General features: G+C 47.1%; 1 protein-coding gene across 4 annotated transcripts in view; it reads left to right on the top strand.

Moving 5' to 3' along the window:
• The window catches only part of C2H3orf20 (chromosome 2 C3orf20 homolog), a 71791-nt gene extending 50081 nt beyond the window's left edge, over positions 1–21710 (top strand). For 2 of the 4 annotated variants that reach the window (XM_038317925.1, XM_038317924.1), the window contains exons 16-20: positions 2168–2471; positions 4601–4708; positions 6033–6175; positions 11371–11505; positions 12106–12480. In XM_038317925.1, coding sequence (XP_038173853.1) covers positions 2168–2471; positions 4601–4708; positions 6033–6175; positions 11371–11505; positions 12106–12196 — 781 coding nt within the window. In that variant the 3' untranslated portion in view covers positions 12197–12480. Of the gene's footprint in view, positions 1–2167; positions 2472–4569; positions 4709–6032; positions 6176–11370; positions 11506–12105; positions 12481–20459; positions 20902–21599 lie in introns of those variants that run through there. The other 2 variants (XR_005284190.1, XR_005284191.1) reach the window with 2 other exon arrangements.
• The last annotated feature ends 228 nt before the right edge of the window (positions 21711–21938 follow it).

Below are 21938 nucleotides of genomic sequence, written 5' to 3'. Positions count from 1 at the left end.
CTTACTAGCTTTGGTCAGTGAATTTAAATTTCCTCTGAAGAATTTTAAATTGTAAAACTAGGTATGATAGTGTATGGGTATAGTCGCAGCACAAAGGAGGCTGAGGCAGAAGGATTACCATGAGTTCAAAGCCAGCCTGGGATACCTGGCAAGATGCTGTCAGAAAAATAAGATAAGTCAGGACAACCTGGGCTGCAACACAGAGAAACCCTGTCTTGAAAAATAAAGAAGTAGCTGGAGAGATGGCTAATTAGTTAAGAGTGCTTGTTGCTCTTGTAGCCGACCCAGGCTTGAGTCCTAGTACTCATATGGCAGTTCACACCACCTCAGCCTCCAGTTTCAGGTGATCTGATGGCTTCTTCTGTGCACTGTGCACACACTTACATGCAAGGAAAATACACATGAAATAAAACGAATATATGTAAGACAAACATAACAAGTGATGACTCATGGCATTGCTCTTATTTTAGGGTGACTTGATTCCGATTTGCCTGAGGCCTTGCTAATTTAAAGACTTCATTGAGCTTGGGCTACCCATGGGAGGGAGCCTACTGTATTTTGACCTGTAAATGGTAATAGAAGTTTCTGTCCTGCCTATTCTGTGGGGTTTCTATAAACTTAACCATGGAAATGCCTATTCGAGGGCCATAGAGCCTGTAAAATATTAAATGTGTAAGACGGCAATAATGAAAGGAGTAAAAAAAGGAGTACTTTACATCTACTGGTGCTTATTTAGACTAAGCACTATGCTGCTATGTCAGCACATAGCAGGTAGCTGATAAATGCTGGAGCGCTGACTGAATTTCCATTGCATCTTTGATTTGCCACGTGTTCCTATTGTATTCCACCAATTGAAATACTGCAGGTAGCTAATCTCTTGGTATTTGTAGTGGGATAGAAAAGTATAATAATGAAAATAAGGGGGGATATATAGTATGTTAAAAAGTAAGCAATGCTTGAGAGAAAGAAAATAGGCAAGAAAGAGTGCTGAGATGGAAACATTCAATGGGGTGCTTAGAAAGTCAACAGGAAGGCAACATTTCAATAGATGTAAAGATGACGAGAGGGAACAAGCAAAGGCGGAAGTCAGTCTGGCCATGCGAGACTACCTGGGGGCACGGTGAGAGTACCTGAGAGCATGAGGGGCTTGAGGATCCGGTACAGCCTGCTGCTGCCTTACCTAAAATTAAGCTAGAAAGCCCAGGAAGGGCTGCAGAGGATGATTCAGATTCCGACAGAATCCCTTAGTGGGTCCAAGAGAGATCAGGGAGGGAAGTGTAAACCCCTAGGAACTACTTAAATGATTGGAGGCTGGACTGTGTTGGGGGTAGTGGAGGGCAGTTAGATTCTGTGTAATTGGTTGTTTTATTACTTTTTATTCTTTGGCCTTTTGGGGGGCTTGCCTCCCAGCACCCAAATACACACAGAGGCTTAGTATTACTTATAAATGCCTGGCCTTAGCTTGACTTATTTCTAGCCAACTGTTCTTAAATTATACCATCTACCTTTTGCCTCTGGACTTTTACCTTTTTCTGTTTCTCTATATCTTTCCTTTCCTTCTTATTCCATGTCTGGCTGTGTGGCTAGTCCCCTTCTTTTCTCCTTGTTCTCTTGCTCCTCCTACTCTCCTCAAAGATTTCTCCTCCTATTTATTCTGTCTGCCTGCCAGTCCTGCCTTTCCTTTGTCCTGCCTCACTATTGGCTGTTCAGCTCTTTATCAGACCATCAGGTGTTTTAGACAGGCAAAGTATCACAGCTTCACAGAGTTAAACAAATGCAACATAAAAGAATGTTCCACATCTTTGCATCATTAAACAAATGTTCCACATCATAAACAAATGTAACACATCTTAAAACAATATTCTACAACAAATATGGATCTGTCAAACTGGGGAAGAGGCTTGTGGGTGGGACTGGTAAAATGTGGGGTGTGGAGTGAGAATCATGGATGACTGAAATGTCAGTTGATAACTTCTTATGCCTCCTTTGGCACATGAGGAAATCGAGGCCTGGCGTGGTGAGGGGTCCCTCCCCTGAGGGCCTGGACCAGGATCTGCCTACAGCCCTGGCACTGCAGTGGGCCTCTTTCTGTCTAGAAACAAGAACTGTAGGGTCATAGGTTGAAGCCTATGCTCACATGCTCCTATCACTGTGTTCCCCTTTGTAGAGGGAAGCCGGGAGAAGTACGCAGCCCCACCAGATGGGCCGCCTCACCCTATGACTGCCCACTGGTGCTGCGGAGGCTCATTCGCAAGGAAGACATCCGGGCTGGCTGCAAGTGTATTGTGAAGGCACCCCTGGTGTCTGACTTGGAACTAGAGCGCTTCCTGTCTGCACCCCGAGACCCCAACCAAGTGCTGGTATTCGGGATAATGTCAAGCCAGAATCCCAACAATACTGCACAGCTGCAATGGCTGCTGGACACACTGTATAACCATCGGCAGCAGGGCCGTTCATCACCCTGCAACCAGGTTGGTTCAGGATCCAGTGAGGAGACCCTTGGGCCAGGGACAGAGAGAAGGACCAAATATAACCCCCACTGTATGAGGATGGGTTGGGTGTCTGACAGTTCCTTTTCTTTCCTGGGCCTTGGCATACACTCCCCTTTCTATCTGCAGCATTTTGTCCCATCTTCTCTCTTCTGCTCATTCTTCTCTACCAGGATGAATGTCACCACATCAGAGCAGGTGCTTCTTCTAACTTTTGAGACAAGGTCAAGACACAGTCCTTTTCTTTCAGAGCACTTAGCACAGTTTGTGTCCACAACTGGTGTGAATGTTCAGGGCAAAGACAGTGCCCACTACGCATGTTCTTGCAGTTCAGGATATGTTTGTGGACTGTCCCCAAGTTCCTCTATATGCTGGACTTGTGCCAGGCTATGGGCACCTATTGCTGGTTCAGCATGAGCCAGTCCCTGAAGGAATTCTCAGTATGACTGCAGCTACAGAGGTCTTGGAAAGGGCCATGGCAGGACAGCTCTGGAAAGTGTGACTTCTGTCTCTTTGGCTCAGAAAGAGCAGCCTAGAATGCTCAGGGGGTCCCAATTTGTCTAAGAGGTATTGGAGTACAAGATTTATGGCACAGGGAACCTCCTCCCTCTAGAGTTGTTCCTAAGCCCAGCCTCATCATCCTGAGTGTGCCTTCATTTAAAACAGTATTGGAGAAGCCCCCAGACTCATGTGGACATGTGAGCTAGGTGACTTCTTCTAAACTGCTTTTCTCCTAAAGCCTGTTGCATTATCCCTGCCCTACTCCCAGCACCCCACCCTCACCCCACCCCCCACTCCCACCCCACTGTTGCAGAGTTCTGAATTTGTGTGGGAAACTTGGGGTAGGGGTCTGCCTGAATACTCCTTCTTAACTGTTCTTTCTAGGAGTGCTGCCTGCCAGCCTGTTCCAGGAACTCAGCATTTAGGGCCCTTCTAAAATAAGATGTCCCCTTCCCCACCAGGGCCCTTCTCTTGACTCTTTTCAAGAGAGCAGCCAGCCACAAGCCTTGCACCCAGCCCTGCAACAGAGCCACATTTATTTCATGCATTCATTTCCAGCTTACTTCAATTTAGAGAATGTTCATTGAGAACCTGCTCTGGGCTCACCTGTTTCCTCATGGCAATGTTCAGTTGGCTGTAGTTCACCTGGGGGCTATTAATTGTTCACTAAGGAATAAAATGCTTAGGTGTCTTATTCCAGCCACAAGCAGTGTGAATGGGGCCAAGATCTGTGTAGTAATGAGTGGTGGGCTGTGTTCCTGCCACCCAGCTCCCGGCCGCCTGGCTAGCTTATGCCCCAAAATAACAACACACAAACTGTATTCATTTAAACACTGCCTGGCCCATTAGTTCCAGCCTCTTATTGTCTAATTCTCACATCTTGATTAACCCATTTCTAATAATCTGTGTAGCACCACGAAGTGGTGTCTTACCGGGAAAGATTCAGCATATCTGACCTGGTGGCTGGCTTCGTGGCGACTGTCCCAGAGAGGAGAGGCAGGGCAATTGCCTGAAGTGTCTTGCCTCACTCCCTGCATCCTGTTCTGTCTACTCCACCCACCTATGTTCTAACCTATCAGGCCAAGCAGTTTCTTTATTAATTAACCAATGAAATCATCAGATAGATAGAAGACACACCTACATCAGATCTGACCTGAAGTAGTTGGAAGGGGTGGAAAGAATGGCGGTGAGTCTGTGGATAGGCATGGAGGGTAGTGTTGGCCTTTACAGAGACTGGACTTCTGCCCTGGCTAATAACTGGTCATTAATACTCTCATCCCACAACGGCTGACTGAATACCACAAAGGGGTCAAGAGGGGCAGCCAGGGAGAGGTGGGGTGAAAAGTTCCTCTGAGCTGTGCAATATAGCTTTCTAAATCTGGTCCACTTAGGGCAGGACTCCCATTCCAGAGTGAGGGACATCATAGTCCACAGATCCCAGGGCAAACCTAGTGCTGTCACATGCAGGAGGGTCACTCTAGTGATAACGTCTTCCACAGAGGGCCCAGAGCAGATCTGGAGACCTCCTCTGAGGACAGTGATGGCTTCAGGGAAGTTAACGCATGTCTTCTTGCATCAGGGTGACCAGTTCCCACATCTCTATTTGGCAGTGCCGGCTTGACCCTTATCGTCTGCTGCGGTATGACATAGACAGCCCCCTGCAGAAGGATCCACCCCTAATGGTGAAGAAGTTTGCTGTGGTGCATGGGATGGTTTTGGTGAGCAGGGGCCCTGCAAAGGGCTAGACATCCATCACCAACCACTACTGTCTTAGCCATGTTGGGGAGCGGGGTAAAGCAATCTTCTCCCATCCACACTGAGGCCCAGAAAACAGGACTTCCTGACAGTCACCCAATAGACTCCCATCCCTATCCTAGGAGATGGAGGGGTTGGGTGACATTAACACAGAAAGTCAAATTCTATTCATCTGATTCTTACTAAATTATACTAAAATATTATAAAACTTTGTATGTTTATTGAAAAATAGTGTATACAATCTAGAAAATATTTTTGCTTGTGAGCCTAGCCTTTTACAACTGAGCCATCTCTCCAGCCTTCTAGAAAATAATGACACCTTCCTGCCACCCAGGATATTGCTCATCTATCCAGCACTAGGTTCTGGAGCCCTGCTAGGCCACACCTGACACTGACACTGTAGTATCTGGCCTTTGCTGTCTTTCTCCACACACATATTTTAGGGCACCATCTTTCTAATCAGAGCACCATCCACATCTTCAGTCTGCAGCACCAGCATCTTTACCACTGAATGAGTCAGCACTACCCTGCTGCTTTTGTTGGACAGTTGGGTTCTTTCCCCTCTTTCTTCTTCCTGTTTTTCTTTTTCCCGTAATAATGGTATAATGAATACCCCCGCCTAGCCATCTCTAGACAGATGTCCATGTTGAAGAATGGAGTAGAGGGTATGAGACCTCCATTCCATAAAATGAGCTGAATGGTACATCCTATTATGCGGGTTTGAAGCAGAAGGGGCTACACAGCTCTAGGTAGGTGGGTAGGAGTCTTGAAGGTATGAAGTGTACATTTGACAGGCCCCCAGTAGGGGTCAAAAACTGGGTAGGGGGCTGGAGAGATGGCTCAGAGGTTAAGAGCACTGGCTGCTCTTCCAGAGGTCCTGAGTTCAATTCCCAGCAACCACATGGTGGCTCACAACCATCTGTACTGAGATCTGTTGCCTTCCTCTGGCGTGCAGGCATACATCGAGGCAGAATGTTGTATACTAAATAAATAAATCTAAAAAAAAAAAAAAAAAAAAAAAAAAAAAAAAAAAAAAACTGGGTAGGTTGGGCTGCCCTCTGACTCAGGAGGGCCTTGCAGGGGCTAGGCTCAATCATGTCTCCCTGGGTTGCTGAGGGAGGGTAGCATACTTTCCCATGCTGTCAAAGGCCTAAGTCCTATCCCAGCTCTGAGGGACCTGAGGCCAGGCCTACTAAGACTTGGAACTTGGCTGTCATTATCAGTCATGCCACTATGTTGATACACTGAAGTGTTTCTTACTTCATTTCTTTTCCTATCTTCCAACAGATGTTTGCTGGGGGGAAGCTCCTTTTTGGGGGCTGTCTCCTAAATGGCTATGGCTTCAGCAAGCAGAATCTACTGAAACAGATCTTCCGGGCTCGACAGGATTGCAAGATGGGCTACTTCCTGCCAGACAACTACAAATTCAAGTAAAACTGGACAAGGCATCACACAGGATGGGATAATGGGGCAGGGGACTTGGGCTATGGGAAGGCCATGGGTGGGAAAGCAGGTAGTCCCAAAGGAGTGAGGTGGGGGAGAGCCAGAGCCAGGAAAGTAGAATTCAGTCTCTTCCTACAGTCCCCTGGGCAAAAGCTACAGAAGGAGGGTTTTGCAGGCGTACAGAGGAAGAGGAAGAATAGGCAGGAAGAGGTGAACAAGGTCGTACTGTTTGTCTCTTTGAGTCGCAAGTTTGGAGAAAGGGCTGTGTGGAGAAAAGAAGGCACTGCTTGTTTGCACGATGTCCTGCTCAGATAGAGATAGTGTTAATATGTCTGGGGTGGGCAGGAGGGTCAGTCAACACCCATAAGGTCCAACTTGTGTGCACATTCACCTTAGTTCTATTGGATTGCCAGATGGGTCCCATAGACACAGGCAGTCATTGGTGGAATAGGCTTAGGTATCAGCATCCAACTAAGGTGCTGCCACCTACTAAGCATCTCCAGGCTAGTTCTGGTGTATGGCAGAAGGTAGTCTGAGCTCAGGACACTCTAGTCTAGTCCAGGAGGAGCCTGGGCTTTATGCTAAAGGCTGCATTTGAGGAAGACTGGCAGGTTCTGGATTCCATTGTGCTCCACAGTGCAGGTTCCTGAGAAACTTGCTAGGGTGGGTGTCCTAAGACAAGGTTAGAGCCTCACCTTTGCCTTGCATTATCTGGGTGACTGTCAGGTGGGCTGATCAGGTGGACTCCCAAATCTTTAACTCTTTGCCTTTACAATGAAGATAATATTCAGTCTCGCAGGATTGTAAGGATTTCACAAAAGAATATTTGTTAACAAGCTCTGTAAGTGGTAAACAATGATGAAATCCAGGATAATGTCATCTATAATACCTATACACAGACCTAAGCTACCTGTGGCGCACCCCTATAGCACCAAGTTAAGTCCCCCATGCCAATTTTTCATCTTGTTTGGTTGTTTGGTTGTTTGTTTGTTTGTTTGGTTGGTTGGTTGGTTGGTTGGTTGGTTTTTCAAGACAGGGTTTCTCTGTGTAGCCCTGGCTGTCCTGGAATTTGTTCTGTAGTCCAGGCTAGCCTCAAGCTCAGAAATCTGTCTACCTGCCTCTGTCTCCCAAGTACTGGGATTAAAGGTGTGTACCACCATGCCTGGCTGTAGCTTTCTGTCTTGATGCCAGTTCACCCCAGAGAGCTGAGTTGGTTTTTGTTTGTTTGTTTTTGTTTTTGTTTTTTTTGGGGGGTCTGCTTCTCCCTGAGGTTGGGGATACATTAATGGAAAATCCATAAAGGTCACACCAAGTAACCCCAATATTTTGGCTGGAAGAGGATGAGCGTGTGGGGATAAGCAGGACAGACAGATCCTGAGTGTTCTAAGTCCCTATCACTCAGAACATCAAGAGAAGAGAGTAGACCGGCTGGAGACCAGACGTTGGCAGGTCCAGGGAGTTAAAGCTGAGTTCCAGGGGCTGTTGACAGTTAATGTGCCAGAGATATGTTAGGTCTTACTGGGCATTTATGTCCATGAACTCAGATCCCTGTAACAAAAAGATACTAAGAAACAGCAAAAGAAGATGGATTTGTTTACAGTTTGAACAAATAGGGAGGAGTCTAATTATCCCCCCCCCCCCCACTGTGCTTGTGACCACCTTAGAGTTTATGGAAAACTATGCAACAAAGGATATGGTATATGAAAATTTATCTGTGGGCCCAGAGTTCAGCTCCCTCACCCAAGCCTCTGGGTCCTCATTGGGAGGGTGCAGCAGGTCTGTAGGCAGACAGCCTCAGTGGGAAGACATGTAGAATGTGGTCCTCACATGAGCATCCATGAATGAAACTGTGTCCACCTTCACACAACACTCACACTTAGCCCCTGCCTCCTTCTTTAGGGTTGGGGACAGCTAAGGGAGGTCACATGTGGTTTGCAGGCTCCACTTCCTGTGTCTGTGAGCAGAGAGGTGTTACCCTGCCATGCTCACACTCCAGTGAGGATTAGGTATAAGAGGGACCAGGTTAGGGCAGTGTGAGATTTCCAGGGAGGCTAAGGGGATGGGAGAGCAGACCAAACAGAGAAAACAGTTTGTCCCCTGGAAGCACAAAGGGACTTTAGCCTGCAGCAGTCCCAGAAATGTGTGTATATGAGCCCTCCCCCCATATAGCAGTGAAATGGCTAGTGGAAACATTTCCTGTCTCCATCCACCTGGATTCTTATCCTTCCTTTCCTCAAGAATGAAGTGGACCAGACAGTGAAGACAACCAATAGGAGGTTGGTTTATTGCTTTAGTGCAATTTGAGACTAACAATTTTAAATGGGAAAAAAACAACTTAAAACAGGTTGGTACACAGGTTTTGACAACTTAAATGGATCAGGTTTGAATTCTTGCTAGCAGAAGGATGGTAGGGTAGCCTCTTAGAGCTCTTTCAGCTCTGAAAAGTTTAACAGCTTAAAAATTCTTGGAGGGCTTCAGGGCATTAATGTAGAGCAGTCCCTTGCAGAACAAATCTGCTGGTCAAACAACAGGAACGCAAAGAGCAGCAGGTCATGAAGGCTGGAAGCAGCTCAGGAACGAATTCTCATCTGCAGTGGAAGTATAGCATCTCGGAGGCTGAGGCAGAAATGAGTGCTCCTGCCTGCAGCTATTGCTCATGTCCTGGAGGCTGGCTCCCATGAATTTCATGCATAGGAACAATTCTGTCCCCTGCCTATCTTTTTGTTTTTTTTTTTTTTTTGTTTTTTTTTTTTTTGGTTTATCGAGACAGGGTTTCTCTGCAGCTTTTTTAGAGCCTGTCCTGGAACTAGCTCTTGTAGACCAGGCTGGCCTCGAACTCACAGAGATCCGCCTGCCTCTGCCTCCCGAGTGCTGGGATTAAAGGCGTGCGCCACCACCGCCCGGCTCCCCTGCCTATCTTAAAGGCTGCTTTCAGTGAGGGCAGCCTTCCTTCAGTGAAGATGAGCAACTGGCTGGAGCCCAACCTGAAGTCTTCCTTTTCTTCTTCCTCCCTCGGTTCTAGCAACACTTCTGTCTCTTCATCCCCCGGACCGTCCGAATGTACTAGGTACCTGATTAGACCCTTATTGGCTGAATGTGGGTATGCAAATAAAGTGGAAAATAGGACCAATCATGGAAGAGGTGTTAAACCTGCTTGGGGAGGGAGAAGAGCCCTTAGTCCTCCAAAAAGTTGCTGAAAGTTCACAATCAGGTTGTGAAGACTGTCTGCAGAGACGGGGACATTAAAAAGAGTATTAGTCGGTTCTTAGTTGCTACAGGAGCTCAGTGGGGGAGATTTTGGTCAGGTGTCTTTTTTTTTTTCTTTTGTGGCAGCAAAATATGCAATTGTGTAACACTTGCAAGTGTGCCCGTGACATCTTGTGGCCCTTTGCTGCCTGTGGGACATGGCATGGTCATCAGGGAGAGGAATGTGAAACTCTAGACTCCAAGTTCTCTGCTCTGTATTGCTAGAGTCTGGGTGGGTAGCTGAGTCCAGAAAAGCAACCCAGGACCCTGACCCTGAGCCAGGAGCTCTTGGCACAGCACATAGACTTTACAGAAGGAGAAACTGAGGGCCAGCAAGGAAAAGGATGTGCTTTGAATAGGGGTCAGTCCAGGCTGCAGTACAACTGTGACCTTTGTTTTCAGAGTCCTGCCCTGAAGGAATGGAACACAACCTTTTTAGGGCTGTTCTTACAGGAGACAATCAAAGCCAGAGGCAGCCGCACTCTGCAGGGACCAAAGTGTTTCAAAAACAGTCTTGGCCCCATAAACTGAATGCTGTGTAAACTGTAATGTGCTCAGTGAACCTCAGAGAACCTTGCATATGGTCGTGAAATGTGTGAGAGACAAAGTCCTTTGTAAATTGCCACATCCCTGATAAGTCACAATGGGAGCTGCTGAGTGCCCTGTGAACTAGGGAGGGTTTCTAGGCCTCCTCTCAGACCAGCTCTACCTAAACAGCACAGCACTTGGTAAACTACATGGCCGTCTATGAAGGACAAAGCATCTTATAAACTGTCAAGTACCCTGTGACATACAGACTGGAGTGAAGCCTCGTAAAGATAATCTGGTATGCAAATGCCTGTGTGTGAGAACGTCAAAGGGTTTGTGAATAGTCATGATCTTTGAATAGTCATGATCTTTACAAACATCAAGTGAAGTCTTGGTGTGCTCTGAGTGCTACCAGTTGTGAGAGAGTTCTTCACCCCAGGTTACTGTACTGTGCCCTATTTTCTGCCCACCCACCTTAGAAGAGGCAGGGTCACCTGAGCCACAACAGAAGGTGGCCAGGGACTAGTGAGGAGAAGTGGTTGCAGCAAGGTGCCATGTTCCACAGATTCATGTACTGAAATCCTTAGCTCCATGGCGATGGTGTTAGGAACATGGACACTGAAAAGTGACTAGGTCACACATACAGAGACTATGAGTGGAGTTAATACCTAGAAGCCAGCTTACCCCTTCTGCTGTGTAAGAGCAGTGAGAGGCTGCCATCCATGAGGATATCATCCACGAGTGTCACCGGGCACTGAATCTCCTGGCACATTGTTGGTGGAATGCCTGCCTGTTTTGAGAACTGAGTGCAGTTCATGTCAGTGATCTGTTTGCCATGTAGGCACTGAGTGGAATAAGCAGCATCTGCGCATCATCTCAGTTCTGAGGACTGGAAATTAGATCCAGGTACCAGAGGACCATAGTCCCCCTCAAGTCACATTCTAGCCTCTATTTGGCTTTGTTGATAGCATTACTTTGATGTGGCACTAGTCACTCCAGAATGACCACATCACAACTAATTATATCTATACTGATGCCAGGGTTCTGGGGTTAGAACCTCTGCATATGAATTTGGGGGACGCATTTGGTCCACAGCATTGCATGATGGCATCATTTCCTTGACCTCTCCTTTTCTGCTTTGAAAAGCCCTCTGTATCCTGTCGGCATTGCCTATGGGTAGCATGGACCAGGTAGCTGGTGGCATGGGAACGAGGGCTATGAAGTCCTATATAGAAGCCAAGGTTTCCCGGGTTCCCAGAGCAGACAGTTTCTCCCTTGGCACAAATGGGAGGAAGAGTATTTTGCTGGCCTGTCTAGGGACTGGGATAGAGTGGTATAGCACTGAGTGAACCCTAAACTCTCACCTCTGATCCCCTATACTGTGCCTTCCTACCACCCCTCCCTGCAGCGTGCCAACCTATATCACAAGCCTGGAAGATTCTGAATCAACTAAAAGACCCCCATCTGAAGATTTTGAAGGAAGTGTCTCTTCATTGGCGCTTGGGGACAAAATGGATAAAATACCTTCTACCCCCCCTGACAAGTATGTTTTCCCCATGTCTGTGGTTGGCAGATTAGGAATAGCTCATTATAGGATCTCTAGCTTAATCACAGGCCACTAAGGCTACCATGGCATGGCTTATGCCTTGGAAATCTGTGTCCTTCCAAGGTACAGGTCAGCCCCTGATTTCCAGCCTGTTTTGCAGAATCCCATTGGGTGTCACGTAGGTACTCCGCCTACCTAATTTTCTGTCCTATTAAAGGGCCAAGACAGTTTCTTTATTAACCAATGAAAGTAAGACATAGACAGATGACCCTCCTCCATCAGTGTCAGGGTTGTGCACTAGGATATAACACCTTGCAGCAAGGCCCCACAGTCTGGGCCCATCTGTCAGAAGGATGGAGGCCATCCCCGACTCCAACAAGTTCCTTGGTGATGGTGACAGGGAACCAAATCAAAATTCTGTAATGTGACTCTTTTCATAAAGATGGAGAAGTGCTAAAATTAAACTAATGGTGCCACTGGTCCCCCAAGTTGGAGATGTCCCCTGCCACTCTTCCCTCCAGGGCCATGCCCTCATCATGTGGGCCATGCCCTGCTTTCTTGTTGCCCAATGCCTGCTTCTTCCTGTTGCGTATTTAGGTTGAAACAGCCCGAAGAAGAACTGCAGCCTTACCTCAAGAATAGGAGGAGCAGTAAGAAGTTGAGTAGCTGGAAAAAGTCTAAGAAGTGATAGTGGAAGAGCCAGCGATGCCCTCCCCACACCCAGCCCTACTTCCTGGTCTCCCACCACCCTTCAATAAATGTGCATGCCTCCAGCATCTGGGTGAGGCGGTGGTGGGTGGGAAAGGCCCAGCTTTGACTCTAAGAAGGCAACTGTCTTCTGGAGTGATACTTTGTCCTTACCTCTGAGAGAGCTGGATCTCTCACCGCTGTGTGGTTGGTAAGAGCTGTGTTCCCATAGCAAGGATTGTGGAGGGTCTGCCTTGGCCTTTGTGCCTAGAGTAGTCTAGGTCCCAAAACAGGCAGTATTTTATGATTTTGTATTTCACAGATAATCATTTGTGCTTCTTGCTTTTTCAATCTGAATTTGCCACAGCTTAGTATTTTGCTTGCTTGTTTTTTTTTTTTTATTTTGTTTTGTAGCTTTCAAAGACTTTTTTTGTCATGTGTTTCTTCCCCTAGAAGTATATTTGAAGTGGCCTGCCCTGTTCTCAAGTTGCATATGTTGATATTTTCAGGCCTTGAGGTTTGTTAGGGGGTTTAGAGCTCTAAGCATCCCCCATCCTTCCCCTCCAAACACAAAGACAGATAAAAGCAAGAAGACAAGGGGCAAAAGTTCTGTTCTATCCTCACATCCTCCAGCCTGATGAAGGTCAGAACCAAGGCCTCTTGCTTAGGATAGAGTCTGCAATGAAGCCTCTGACCTGTGCCTCTCTGACCTTCAGGCTGTAAGCTCTGCTGTGCTCAAGTGAACATGCTAAGCAGTCAGTGCTGTGCTCACCAGGAACAGAGGCAGGGCAGGTCCTGGTCCTCTGCAGGCTCCTCTGCAGGGTGCTTATCACCCTGGAGGGCCGCCTGTGAACAGGAACACCTCCCACTAGCAGAGCAGGCAGTGAATGTCCAGGGCGACACCATCAGATCTCTCCTGGCGGAGCAGGATAAGGACGAGGAGGAGAACAAGGAGGAGGAAATCCTTCCCCTTGGAAATGACAGGAGAGAGAGGTAGGCTCTCTTCCACAATGCTCCCACAAAGCATGCTGCTGGGTGTCTGAGCTGTAAACTCTGTTGATTAGAGCAGGGCTTCTTAAACTTTTCTCACTTAGTACAAGAAATTTCTGCATAATCCTGGGCATATAGGTATGTAAAACAGGTATGCAAATCAGATATTTACTAATAACAAATAATAAAGAAATTTATTTTAAAGCAATTCTTTGATATACCTATGATTTTACATTTACTAAGGATGAAAGCAAACTTGCATCCTTATGCAATGAATGTACTTATGTACTTTATGTAAGGAATTAAATTTTGCCAAATATTTAATTCTATAAAAGTTAGAGCATCTTGCCACTTTGCAGAGTTGATAGTCATTCTGATTTTATAATCATCAGTGCTAAGAATACCACATTACATAAAGTGGCAGAATTACATTTGGGGCCATTTTAGAAATGGCTGGGAAATTTTAAAATATGCATTATGTCCAAGTAAGGTTTTTCCTAAAGATACAAAGCATCAAACACTAGTCAACATCACTCCCATATAGACTAAAGAAACCAAATGCTGACTAACCACACTGGTGAAGAAATATAGCAAATACAACCATAGCAAACCAAAAATATAAGATCAACATCTAAACTTCAAAAGGCTGATGAAGAAAACCTCCAGCAAGCACTTTCTTCATAGTGACTCTTTAAATGTATTGCCAGTGAGGTTAGACAGAAGACAAGGCTACCACCAGCACCACCACTGACAAAATGCCCTGGACACCTGAGCCCTCTACACAAAGAAAGTGTGGGGGGAGGACGTGAGAGGAAAGGAGCAAACTGAGTTGATGCAGGTGATTCCATTATCTACTTAGAAAGCCAACAGAATCAACACACAAACATCAGAACCATGTGATAACTAGATAAAAATATGAAGCCACTTTCTTAACCACAAAATGCCTTGTACCAAGATGCAGGACCAGTGGTGTGGTGTCCTAAGCAGAATGACATCTGTCAATGCTTTCATCTCAGAGTGAACTGAAACTAGAGGAGGCTGTTCAACCAGAAGCCCAGCATGTCTACCCAAGGCCATCAAGACACACCATGAATCCAAGGCTCCTGGATGCTGAGGTCCCTGATGCCTCTCACCCAAGACCCTTGAGTATCTCTTTCATAAAGTAAAGCCACTCTGCACTCTCCCTCCCGGCTGCACTGAGACTGGGCAAACCACTTTTGGTGTCTGAGTCTCCATGTCTTCATCCATAAAATGTGATATTATGGGATAGTAATCTTCCAAGGACCTGGGCTGGACCAGATACAATGCAGAGAAAGAGGTACATGAGAACAAATTATTTGAATTATTAAGCACACCTTCCCATTGCCACTTTCCACATCACAGGACCCACCTCCTTGCTTGTTGTCTTCCAGGCACCAGCATCAGCAAGGGTTAAGGAGCTTGGCTACTAGCCAAGCAGAAACAGTGTTAGCCTTGAGCGACATAGCATCCCCCTATCTGTGCAATCTCCCGGCCCCTAGCTCAGCCTTTGGAAATGAAAGCTCAGCCTAGCTGAGGCTCCTCTGCCTGCTGCATCCTAATGATCTCCACCACGGAGTGTGGGCAATCCCCCTCCCTCCCCAGCTTCTTCAGCTCCCCAGCCCTGAGCTTCCCTGTAGCTGTCGGCTCACATGTGGGAAGAAGATTGGGTCGTGCCCGCAGCTAGTCCAGTTTGGAGGGAAGAAACTAGTAAAGAAAGGGCTGGGGTGGAGAAGAGGTGCTGGGGTCAGGTGCCCAGGGTCTAAGCTCATCCTGTGGGTCTGGGAAGGGGGATTCCAACTACAGATTGTGGCCTGATAATGAGTGAAAAATCCATTTGGAGGATGTGATTCACATTTTGAAGAAGAAGACTGGAATAGGAAATGGCACAATGCGTGTAGAAAGGTGGCAGGCTTTGTTTGAGCCACCCTGAGTGTAATACCTGAGACACAGACCTGAAGCATACACCACCCCCTCGCCCCAGCTGTCTGTGCATGTGACCTTAGATACTGTTTGAAATGAGTAATGTTGGAGGGCCTAGTCTGTTGTGGGTGGTACCACCCCTGGGTAGGTGGTTCTGAGTTATATAGAAAAGCAAGCTGAGCAAGCCATAAGGAACAAGTCAGTAAGCAGCATCCCTCTAGAGCCTCTGCCTCAGTTCCTGCCTCCAGGGTTCTGCCTTGAGTTCCTGCCCTGACTTCCCTTGATATGGAAGTATAAGTCAAATAAACCGTTTCTTCCCCAGGTTTCCTCTAGTCAGAGTCTTTATCACAGACAGAAAGCAAACTAAGTTTGTGTGGCATATGTGCACATGCGGGTGAGTGTGCACAGTTGTGCATGCAGAGAGGCCAGAGGAGGACATTGGGTGTCCTTCTCTACCATGCTTCACCCTATTCCCTTGAAGACAGAGTCGCTCCCTAACCTGGAGCTAGGCTGGTGCCATTGTTCTGTCTACTGCCTCCACCCCAGAGAGTGCAAGAGCTTTGGACTCAGATCCTCATGCTTGTGCAGCCAGTGCTGTTGGCCACTGAGCCATCTCCTCAGTCAAGATTTTGGTCAATCTAATAGGCATGTAATACTACCCCCATTGTCTTTTAAATTCTATTTCCCTAATGAGTATCTTCCTACAAGTCATTTGACATTTTTATCTCTTGTTTTTGCTTTTTCAAGACAGGTTTCCTTTGTGTAGCTGTGGTTGTCCTAGAGATCCACCTGCCTCTGCCTCCCTAGTGCTGGGATTAAAGATGTGAGCCAACCACAGCCTGGCTCTCATCTCTTCTTAAGTGCAGTGCTTATTTGCTTGGTCTATTTTGTTAATAAAGTTGTTTTCTCTTTATAAGTATTTATGTTTATAGATATTGTTTATACATAACCCTCCCCCACCCAAGCTGGGCCTTGTGCAAGCTAGGCAAGTAAGTACTCACCTCTGAGCTTCAGCCTCAGTCCTTGGACAACAGTCCTTTATTGGATATGGCTTCCGCAAATATCTTCTGTCGTGATCAGTGCTGTTTAAATTTTCTCTGGAGTTTTGTAATTTTGCTCTCTATGCTTCCATCTATAATCTTTTATGAATTAGCCTTTATGACAAGCTTGAGTCCTGTGCAGAGTCGCTGTTTGGCACTTGCCCGCCCAACATGACTTTCACACTTTCTCCATCATGGCACCTTTGCCCCTCTGTGAATGGATGGTTGACAGCATTCTGTGGGTTTAGCTATGGGTTCTCGGTTGTGTTTCATTGATGTGTTGGCTTGTCCTTCACCGTGGCTGCAGAGACTTGATGTTACCTGTGATACAGTATTTCTTGAAGTGTAGGGGTATCTCCAAGATTATTTGTTCTGTCATTTTTCAAAAGTGGGAATTGAGATACCAAGATGTTAAGTCGTTTGCCCGAAGCCACACAGCCAGCGTCTTTCTTAGGGCTGGTGGGAATGCAGGCTGGCTCAGTGTAGAAGGAGTGGCGGAGCAGCTAGCTTTACCCAAAATAATTACACGGAATCTGTATTCATTTAAATACTGCCTGGCCCCTTACTGTAGCTTCTTATTGGTTGATTCTCATATCTTGCTTTAACCCATATTTAGTAATCTGTGTAGCACCACGAGGTGGATCGCTTACCAGGAGAGATCTTAACCTGCGTCGATCTCGGAGAGGAGAAGCATGGCGACTCACTATGGCAACTGCCTGAAGTGTCTCCCCACTGCCTTCTACCCAGCATTCTGTTCTGTCTACTCCACCTACCTAATTTTCTGTTCTCTTAAAGGGCCAAGGCAGCTTCTTTATTAATAATGAAAGTACCACATAGACACTCCTCCATCATTTCCCCTTTTTCTGTTTAAACGAAAAAAGGCTTTAACTTTAACATAGTAAAATTACATGTAACAAAACAGTTATCAAGCAAGAATTACAGTTACAATATTTAGATCTATTTTATCTTTTATCATAACTAAAGAAAGCAATAACTATCTATTTATTCTTCAACTCCATCAAAGACTCCAGAAGGATATAATATTACCTAAGTAAACAAGTCATATGCAACTTTCAAACTCTAGAAATGACAGAGACAACTCGCTGCCTGGACAGTCACCCAAAGTTCCTCTGTACCATTGGGGCACCATCTTCGGCCTTCAGGCCCATAGTATCCAGCAGACATTTCCATGAAGCAGGAAATTCCAAAGACAGTTCAGTCACTTTCTGCTGTGTCCTGCAGACTGTCTCACAGACTCTTTCACGAATCAGGAACCCAGAAAGACCATCTCACCTTTAGGCAAGTTCAGCAGTCCTCTCTCTGCAGGTTCTTTGTGTCCAGTTTATGCAACAGTCCAGGCAAGAGCAGTTTCTTGCCCAAATGGCTATCAAACTCCATAAGGAGCCCCACGTTGGGTGCCAATCTGTAGAAGGAGTGGCGGGGTTGCGTCCCGCCACGCGGCCAGCTTTACCCAAAATCATTACACGGAAACTGTATTCATTTAAATACTGCCTGACCCGTTATCTGTAGCTTCTTATTGGTTGATTCTCATATCTTGCTTTAACCCATATTTAGTAATCTGTGTAGCACCATGAGGTGGATCGCTTACCAGGAGAGATCTTAACCTGCATCCATCTCGGAGAGGAGAAGCATGGCGACTCACTATCGCGACTGCCTGAGTGTCTCCCCACTGCCTTCTATCTAGTATTCTGTTCTGTCTACTCCACCTACCTAATTTTCTGTTCTCTTAAAGGGCCAAGGCAGTTTCTTTATTAATAATGAAAGTAACACATAGACACTCCTCCATCAGCTCAGCACTCGAGAAAGCATTACACCTCAAGCCACTGGACTACAAAGCTTGCGTCTGGGACCTAGGTTAAAACAGGAAATGAAGAAAGGGGAGAGAAAAGGGAGTAAGTGAAGGGGAAGCCCAGCCAATCACCTTGTCTGTGGGGTGTGCCCCCCCCCCCGGGGCCACACATAGTCTATAAAACATCTGTGTGCCTTTGTTTTTCCTCTTTGATTTCCTGCACTCCTGGCGTTCACGGGATCTTTGGTTGTGTAAGTTTTCCCTCAATTATTAAAATCTTTTGAATAGAGCTGGTCTGGTTATTTATTAATCGACCTCGCTCCCTACAAGTAAGATATCTTGATCATCAGCTTGATGGGATTTCAGTGATCATGGAGACAAACTTCTGGGCATGTATATGAACGATTCTGTACGAGAGGATAATTGGTCAGGCCCACCCTAGACATGAGGGACACCGTTCCTTGTGCTGAGGTCTCAGACCATGTGTGGCGAGAAAGTGCACACCAGCACTCATCATGCTGCTGCTCCCTGACTGTGGACCCCGTGTGGCAAACTGTTGTCATTCTCTTGCTGAAAACAGGCGTTTCGTGACTTCCTGCCATTGTAGGTGGGCGTACCTCCTTTAATATGTCAGGTATTTGAAGTTTTCCTTTTGTTGTTTGTATGTGTGTATGTCAGGCATTTGAAAAAGTAACTTCTACAGGAGATAACAAGAGAATGTCAGGCTCTACTATGTCCCCCAAAGCCACCAATGGTGGTGAGTAGGGTTATGCCACGCTGGCCACTTAAGTGGCAGCTAATTCCCCCAGGAAACAAGGGTCTCTTTACCCAGTGAAGTGTGACATATTTGTGTGTACTCGAATGTGTAGCTCCTACCCAACCACAGCAATGAGCCAGATAGGAAACCAGCCCTGGCTGTGGGAAGAGAGACCCCAGACTCATTCAGCATAATGCGTGGTGTATTCAGTATTGACAAGGGCTATGGGACAATGAAGGGGGTATCTGACTGATGAGATGGCTTTTGAACAAAACCCTGAAGGAAGTGAGAGAGGAGCCATGCAGATGTCTGGAAGGAAAGTCCAAGCCAAGGTCCTGGGGTAGGTACGTGCTTGCAGCAATGACCTAACCAAGGATTTGCCAGGTCTCAGGGGACTAGGACAAAAAATTAGAGGGCACTGAGGGGAAAGGTGAGTCCTAAGGTAGCAACAGCCTTGGGGAAGGGGGTTTGGGGTCCTGGAAGGACTTTGGTTCTTACTCCAGGGAGGAGGAGCCACAGAGGTACCGAGCAAGGTAAGACTATAGTCAGTGTAGTTTTCACAGGGTCCCTGTGGCTGCTGGTAAGAACGGTGTCTGGCCCAAGGTGGAGGCTGGGAAAGTGTGGATATGTTTTAGGGATCAAGCTAAGATTTCTTAACCAACTTCCTGTGAGTGCCAGGGGAAAGGGTGGCAGGAGCCTTCCAGAGTTTTCTGGAGAAGGTTCTAGAGTCCTAAGGAACATGGGATGCCAGGAGCTAGGGCTTGTGTACCTTTGAGAGAAACCCGTCTTCCCATGGAGATCGTGCTAGTGTATGGATCCCAATCCAACCTGTTACCCCTGCAGGTAAAGAAGACGGGGAGGGGGTAGGGGAAGGGAAGAACATGTCTATCCAAGGCGTTTGCTAGGGAGGAGAGGCCCTGGAGTGTCTGCATCCTGAAGAGCAGGTGTCAGCAATAATCACACACCCACAAGAGCCAGGTGCAGCCTTGGTCCTAGAGCGCCTCAGGCCAAGATCTAGGGCTGGGTGGAGAATTCATACCTTACTACTACAGTAAAGAGATGTCTTCAGCTGTCCAGATGTAAGTGCTTTCTTTGAGCCTACATAGACCTAGAGAAGAGAGATCTTTGCAGGCTTTCCCCAGCCTCCAGTCGTATCAAACATAGTCTCACTCTGGATGCCACTCTGCCTAGAACCACACTTGACCTATGCCTTCTCCCCTCTTAGCCAGGGGAGAGCAGATCTGCTGAGCCTTCTGAAGCAACATTGTTGGGCTGGAATTCAGCACAGGGCTTTGTGCCCTCCCTATCTCCAGTGACCTTGAATTCCTGGAGTCACAGTAAAGACAAAGACTGTCCCTTCAGTACACCTGAATTGAAAATGGGCACTTGCTGTCTGCTGCCGTCTCTCAGTCCCCTCCCTAAGCACAGTGACAGTGTTTGCCTCTGTGGGCTTGACTCTGAGCACCCACCCAGCTCCCAGTGTACCGCCTCATCTGACCCTTCTCAGCAGGCATGGAACACAGGGACTAGGAAGGTCATCAACAAAAGAGAGACAAGAGGTCAGCTCAGCTCAGCTGGTGAGTGGATAACTGATCCAGTGTGTGTCAGCCCCCATGACAGTGGACGCCAGCCTGGAACCAAGGCCCATGAAAGGATCCCCTAGGACTAAAGGGCAGAAGGAGAATGGATAAAGGGATCTCAGAGCTATGTCTTTTCCCCTATGCAGGAGCTCATTCACATGGCCAGTGCCTTCCCCTGCCTCATGCCCATCCTGCTAAGAAAGAAGCTGACTCCCAGACATTGGGAACTCCTTCCATTCTCCCCCAGAGAGCTTCACACAATCAGCCAGCGTTGCTGACATAAGGAAAGTAAGGAAGACTTTTCTGAGTGTCCTGCTGCTGCTGACCTGGACCACAGCTCTCTGTGCCAGGCACTGTTCTTAGCTCTCACAGTTACGGACTTGCTCATGCTTCCTAAGAGCACAAAGCTTCAAGTGTTCACCATCCCCACGGCCAAGCACAGAGAAGCAGAAAACCCCTGTGGCCACTCAGTAGGACAAGAAGTCAAGCCCAGAGACTCCGACTGCACATGTGCCCAAACCCACTGGCCAGGCCTGTGTGGACAGAGGGGCCAGCATCTCCATACTCTTCCAAGTCATGGCCACATTGGTAAGAGTCTGGAAGACCCCTCTGGGCGCATGCATCTAACCTGTGTTGTTGGCCCTGAACAGTTTCCCAAGTAGATGGCATGCCACTGTGTGCATACCCCCAATGACAAGGCTTTTGTACTCTCCTGGCTGCCTGTGCCTACTTCAAAGGAACCACCTTCCTCTCTGTGGACGCAGCAACTGGCACATCCTCAGTGCTGACCGCTCGCTACTCTAGGACAGTATCTCAGATCTCCAAGGCTATTATCCCACAGCTGCCTGTCCTCTGCACTGGGTCCCAAGTTCTGCGGTTGTGCCCCAAAGGCCTCTGAGGCAGCTTGGGTGATAGAAGTCTGCCACAGCCACCTGTGTGCTTTTAGGGCTGCTGTGTGTGGTGGCTCTAGCCTCTCCACGTGTATTAGTCAGGGTTCTCGAGAGAAACAGAAAACTAATAGAATATATTTGTTATTATATATAGGACTTATTAGAGTGCCTTACAAGTTTTGGTCCAACTATTCCAACAATGGCTGTCTCCCCCTAGGAAGTTCAAGAATCCAGTAGTTGTTCAGTCTGCAAAGCTGAACGTCTAAGCAGGTCTTCAGTATACACTAGGACCCAGGAGAAATTGGATCTAATAGTAGTGAAGGGATGAGCTTGCCGTGAGAGTGAGGGCACGCAAGCAAAGGCCGAGTGCTTACTTCTTCCGTGTCCTTTACACAGGCTGCCACCAGAAAGCGATGTCCAGATTGAAGGTGGGTCTTCCCACCTCAAAAGATGCAGATTCAGAGTGGGTCTTCCCTGAGCCTTCAGATCCCTTCATCAGCACTAAGCCAAGGGCTATCAGGTATCTCTGGTTCCTTTCCAGCAGCCATCTTTTGACAAATGCTTCAGCCAACTATTCGAACAAACGTTGACACTTGCTTTTAAACAGTATATAAACAATACATTTATTCTGGTTACAGGTCTAGCAGCAACTGTGGATGTGCCGTGAGGTGCATCAATGATGTCTGGCGTCTCCTTCAGGGAAAGTCACTGCTGGTTTAGCAGACAATGAAGGAT

The sequence above is a fragment of the Arvicola amphibius genome, chromosome 2, assembly GCF_903992535.2.
Source record: "Arvicola amphibius chromosome 2, mArvAmp1.2, whole genome shotgun sequence".
NCBI lineage: Eukaryota > Metazoa > Chordata > Mammalia > Rodentia > Cricetidae > Arvicola > Arvicola amphibius.
The sequence above is the reverse complement of the archived record's forward strand: the minus strand, read 5'-3'. Positions and strand labels throughout refer to the sequence as shown.